The 4339-nt window shown below is 38.2% G+C and overlaps 1 protein-coding gene across 1 annotated transcript; it reads right to left on the bottom strand.

Annotated features, from left to right (window-relative positions):
* Window positions 1-416: 416 nt before the first annotated feature.
* On the bottom strand, window positions 417-2502 carry LOC121228026 (receptor-like protein EIX2). Its single transcript, XM_041111134.1, has 2 exons — window positions 515-2502; window positions 417-426 (listed from the first exon to the last, which is right to left on the bottom strand). The coding sequence occupies exons 1-2, from the start codon at window positions 2500-2502 to the stop codon at window positions 417-419; spliced, it is 1998 nt and encodes a 665-aa protein (XP_040967068.1).
* Between the last annotated feature and the right edge of the window lie 1837 nt (window positions 2503-4339).

Below are 4339 nucleotides of genomic sequence, written 5' to 3'. Positions count from 1 at the left end.
TGACGGTTTAACTAACAAAGATACCAATTTGAGAAAAGTAAGTAGTTCAGGTATCAAAATAAAAAAAAATTGGTATAATTTAGATACCAAATTGTAAATTAAGCATAGAAATAAAGAAGATTTCCAATATTTTAGGAAACTATTGTTAGAATTTTGATAAATTTACTCCAATCAATATATTTTTCCTTTTTATTAGCAAGAAGTCTTTTTGTTTTGATAAAATTACTTTTGATAGAAAAGAAATATACAAACCAAATATAAGATAAACTTATTACAAGAAAATCAAAGAAAGACATCACAAGTCTCTTCCTGAAATATAGAAACTAGAAATCATCAAAATGACAAACATGTATTAATTTATAAGTTTTTTATTAAGATTTTCTCACATGCAGGAAAAACCACCTTCAGTTGCAGTTCTAATCACACCTGAAAAATAATAATATACAACTTTGTTATTCAGTTAATGATATATTTCTCAACTTTTGTTAAGGAGTGAAGAAAGTAAATTTATTACCTTGTTGAGAGAGCTTTGATTCTCCTCACTAACCTTGCTTTCAGCAGAACAAATGTAACATAAACCCAATCCTTTGCATTATCCATGTAACGATAATATGAATGCCTCCATGAACGCTTGAAGAACACAATACTGCAAAACACCCAGAAACCCACAGCAAATCCAAGTCCCAAGCCAGTGTAAAACCATTTCATGAACTCATCAGAATCTTCTTCACCTCCTACTGCAGGTTTACGGGGAGGTGGTTCCACCATTGAGCAATTCGGTGACATCGGAGGACCACAAAGTCCTCTATTATGGGAAAATGATGAAGGATCAAAGCTCTGTAGTTGAGTGCTGGTTGGAATTCTTGCAGACAACTCATTGTAAGACAAGTCCAAGATACTTAGAAATGTTAATTCAGACAAGCTCGTTGGGATGTTTCCTGAAAACTTGTTTCTCGACAGGTCAAGAACCTCTAGTTGTCTTAGATGCCCAATCTTTTGAAGAATTTTTCCTGTAAAAAAATTTCTTGACAGGTTCAATGCAACCAGTTCTCGAAGACTATTTAATTCTTCAGGAATCTCTCCTGTTAATTTGTTACACGAGAGATCAATGGCTAGTAGCAGTCCAAGTTGTGGATAGTTTTGCTTTGTTCCCTTCCATGTAAGCAATGCCTCATCAACATATCTAACCTGAATGATCCATATAGGCTCACCATACACACCCTCCAGAGATAAAAATCTAGGTCCAGTATCTAAGATGTTATGCTCAATCCTTCTATCTAAACTCTCTTTTTTTGCCATGAAAGTGAAATTATTGAGGCATGGTGGTATGGTACCAGAGATTTTATTTACAGAGAGGTCCAAGATTTGTAGATATTTCAATCCACAAAGTTGATGGGGAATCCTTCCCCTGAACTGGTTCCCTTGAAGGCTAAGAAAAACCAACGATGAAAGCTTCTGACCGATCCACATAGGTATTTCTCCTGATAATTCATTATCACTCAAGTCGAGAAATTTTAACTTGGCACAATTCTGTAAAGATGAAGGTAATTCTCCAGAGAATTTATTACCAGGTAAACTTAGCATTTCAAGAGAAATCAGAGATCCTAAGGAGCTGGGAAGTGAGCCTGAGAAACTATTATCACCCAAATTCAAAGCTGTTAAAAACGGGAAACTTCCAAAACAGTCTGGAACCACTCCAGAAAATAGATTATTTGAGAGATCAAACAATGCCAAAAAACCATCACCGGTAATATTGCAAATTGGAGAGACTGAACCAGTAAACTTGTTTTTGGAAAGGTTAATGGTCCCCATATCCATAAAGTAGTCTAAAGAAAAACGTGGCAATGCTCCTGAGAAATTATTAGAGCTTAGATCTAGATGGATTATGTGGATAGATTTATTTGGAAAAGTACCACTGATCTGATTGAAAGACATGTTTATGTACGATAATCCCTGAAATTTGTCCCAAAACCAGTAGGGAAGAGAATCCGAAATTCCTGAAGCAGAAATATCAAGGTAATCTATGGAAGAAATATCAACGTCAGGGTTTAGGACGTGAGTCTGAATCCAATTTGGGAAACGACGCCCTAACTTGCAAGAGCAAAGCAATAGTTGACTCGGTTGGAAGGAAGGAATCCATCCGGAGGTGAATTTCAAAGTCAAAGAAGTGTAGGATAAATCCAACTTCTGTAAATAGGTGAAATTTGAGAAATGAGCTTCGGAAATCACATCACCATCAAAAGAATTCCCTGCAAGCCGCAAGACACGCAGGTTGGAAAGTTGTCCAATGCTTTTGCTTATGGATCCATTTAAAAGGTTGTACCCAAGATCTAGAACCCTAAAATCTGGTAGTTTTCCGATTTCATTCAACCCAGAATCTCCCCTAACTTGATTCTCAGCTAGTACCAAAAGATTATCATTCAGATAAAGTTCTTTGTTGAGCATGGACTGCAATGCAACAGAAGGCCATGATGCAGACCAGCAGCTGCAGCAGACCAGCATTCAAGCAGGACCAGAAGCAGCTTAATTATTTTGTTTACTTTTGTTCATTTTGTAATGCCATCCAAGCTAAATATAACTAGACTTTTAGAGTTGTTAAGATTTGAATTGATGGATGTAATAGCTAAAAATTGTTCAGCTTTCTTTTGTATTACTTTAGTTGGCAACTTGCCAAAACAGGTGGGAGCAGTTACAAGTTTAGGTAACTGACATTCTAATTTTGTAACTCTTATATTTTCAAATGAAATGAAAAGAAGTAGCATTCCATTCATTTTTCACATTTTTGCTTTTGAGTTTTCTGTTCTATTTCTGCTTGCTGTTCGGGAGCTTATGCTCTTGGTGTTTTCATTTGTTTGATTTGCTGCTGCCAGTGTTCCAACAAATGGTAATCAGAGCCTCCTATCTTTGAGGACCTCTGTTGTTTATGTTTTAGTCTTTTTTTCAAAGTCAGTTTTTTGTGTTTTTCAAAGTCAGACTTGGCAGCATGAGTTTTGCTCCTCCTCCACCACCAGTTTTTGCTGGAGACAACTACCACATTTGGGTTGTCAAAATGAAAACATATCTTCAAGCACTTGACCTCTGGAGTGCAGTTGAGAGTGATGTCGAGCCAGCACCATTAAGAGCAAATCCTACCATTGCTCAGATCAGGCAACATGGTGAGGAACGAGCCAAGAAACACAAGGCTATGGCCTGTTTGCAGAATGGAATATCAGATGTTATTTTCACTCGTATCATGGCCTGTGACTCTCCCAAGCAGGCATGGGACAGGCTAAAAGAGGAATTTATGGGATCAGACAAGACCAGGCAGCAACAAGTCATCAACCTTAGAAGGGAGTTTGAAAATTTGAAGATGAAGGAGTCAGAAACTATCAAGCAATATTCTGATAGGATTATGGCTACTGTCAACAATATCAGACTCCTTGGAGAAGATTTCAGTGATAGTAGGGTTGTTGAGAAGGTTATTACCACCTTACCTGAAAGGTTTGAGTCAAAAATCTCCTCATTGGAGGACTCGAGAGATCTCACAACCATTTCTTTGTCTGAGTTGGTTAACTCACTCTATGCACTTGAACAGAGAAGAGCAAGTAGGCAGGAGGAGAATCTTGAAGGTGCTTTTCAAGCAAAGGTCAGAGAAGGCTCCAGCTCAAGCCAGAAAGCTAAGAAGCCTTGGTTTGAAAAGAAGGAAAGATCAAAGAAAGATGCCGGTAGAAGGAGGTTTCCACCATGCATTCACTGCAAGAAGACCAATCACCTGGAAAAATTTTGCTGGACCAGACCAGATATACAGTGCAAAAGCTGTATGAAGTATGGTCATCATGAGAAAATCTGTAGAAGTCATGAGAAGGCACAAGCACAACCAGTACAAGCCAAGTCTGCCGAGGATGTCCAAGCTCAGGAGGAGCATGTATTTACAGCTTCATGTTATGCAGCTAAAAGCATGAGCAGTTGGCTTGTGGATAGTGGCTGCTCACACCACATGGCTGCAGATGAGAGCCTTTTCAAGAACCTTGACAGGAGCTATGTCTCGAAGGTCAGGATAGGCAATGGGAACTTGATTGAAGCAAAAGGTAGAGGTGATGTGGTCATTCACACTGGTTCAGGTAACAAAATCATTTCTGATGTGCTCTATGTGCCAGAAATAGACCAAAATTTACTCAGTGTAGGCCAGCTAGTCAAGAAAGGCTTTTCACTAGTTTTCAAGAATGATTCTTGTGTTATAAGTGATGCTCATGGTAGGGAGATTGTCTCAGCACCTATGGGAGACAAATGTTTTATGCTGGAAGTGAGCCAGCTTGAGAAAAGTGCATATACAAGCTCAGTTGACAATACTGATCTTTGG

The sequence above is a fragment of the Gossypium hirsutum genome, chromosome A04 (genome assembly GCF_007990345.1).
Source record: "Gossypium hirsutum isolate 1008001.06 chromosome A04, Gossypium_hirsutum_v2.1, whole genome shotgun sequence".
NCBI lineage: Eukaryota > Viridiplantae > Streptophyta > Magnoliopsida > Malvales > Malvaceae > Gossypium > Gossypium hirsutum.
The sequence above is the reverse complement of the archived record's forward strand: the minus strand, read 5'-3'. Positions and strand labels throughout refer to the sequence as shown.

Bases quoted from the DNA above. Each gene is read 5' to 3' on its own strand.
- LOC121228026 (XM_041111134.1), bottom strand. From the start codon at position 2,502: ATGCTGGTCTGCTGCAGCTGCTGGTCTGCATCATGGCCTTCTGTTGCA.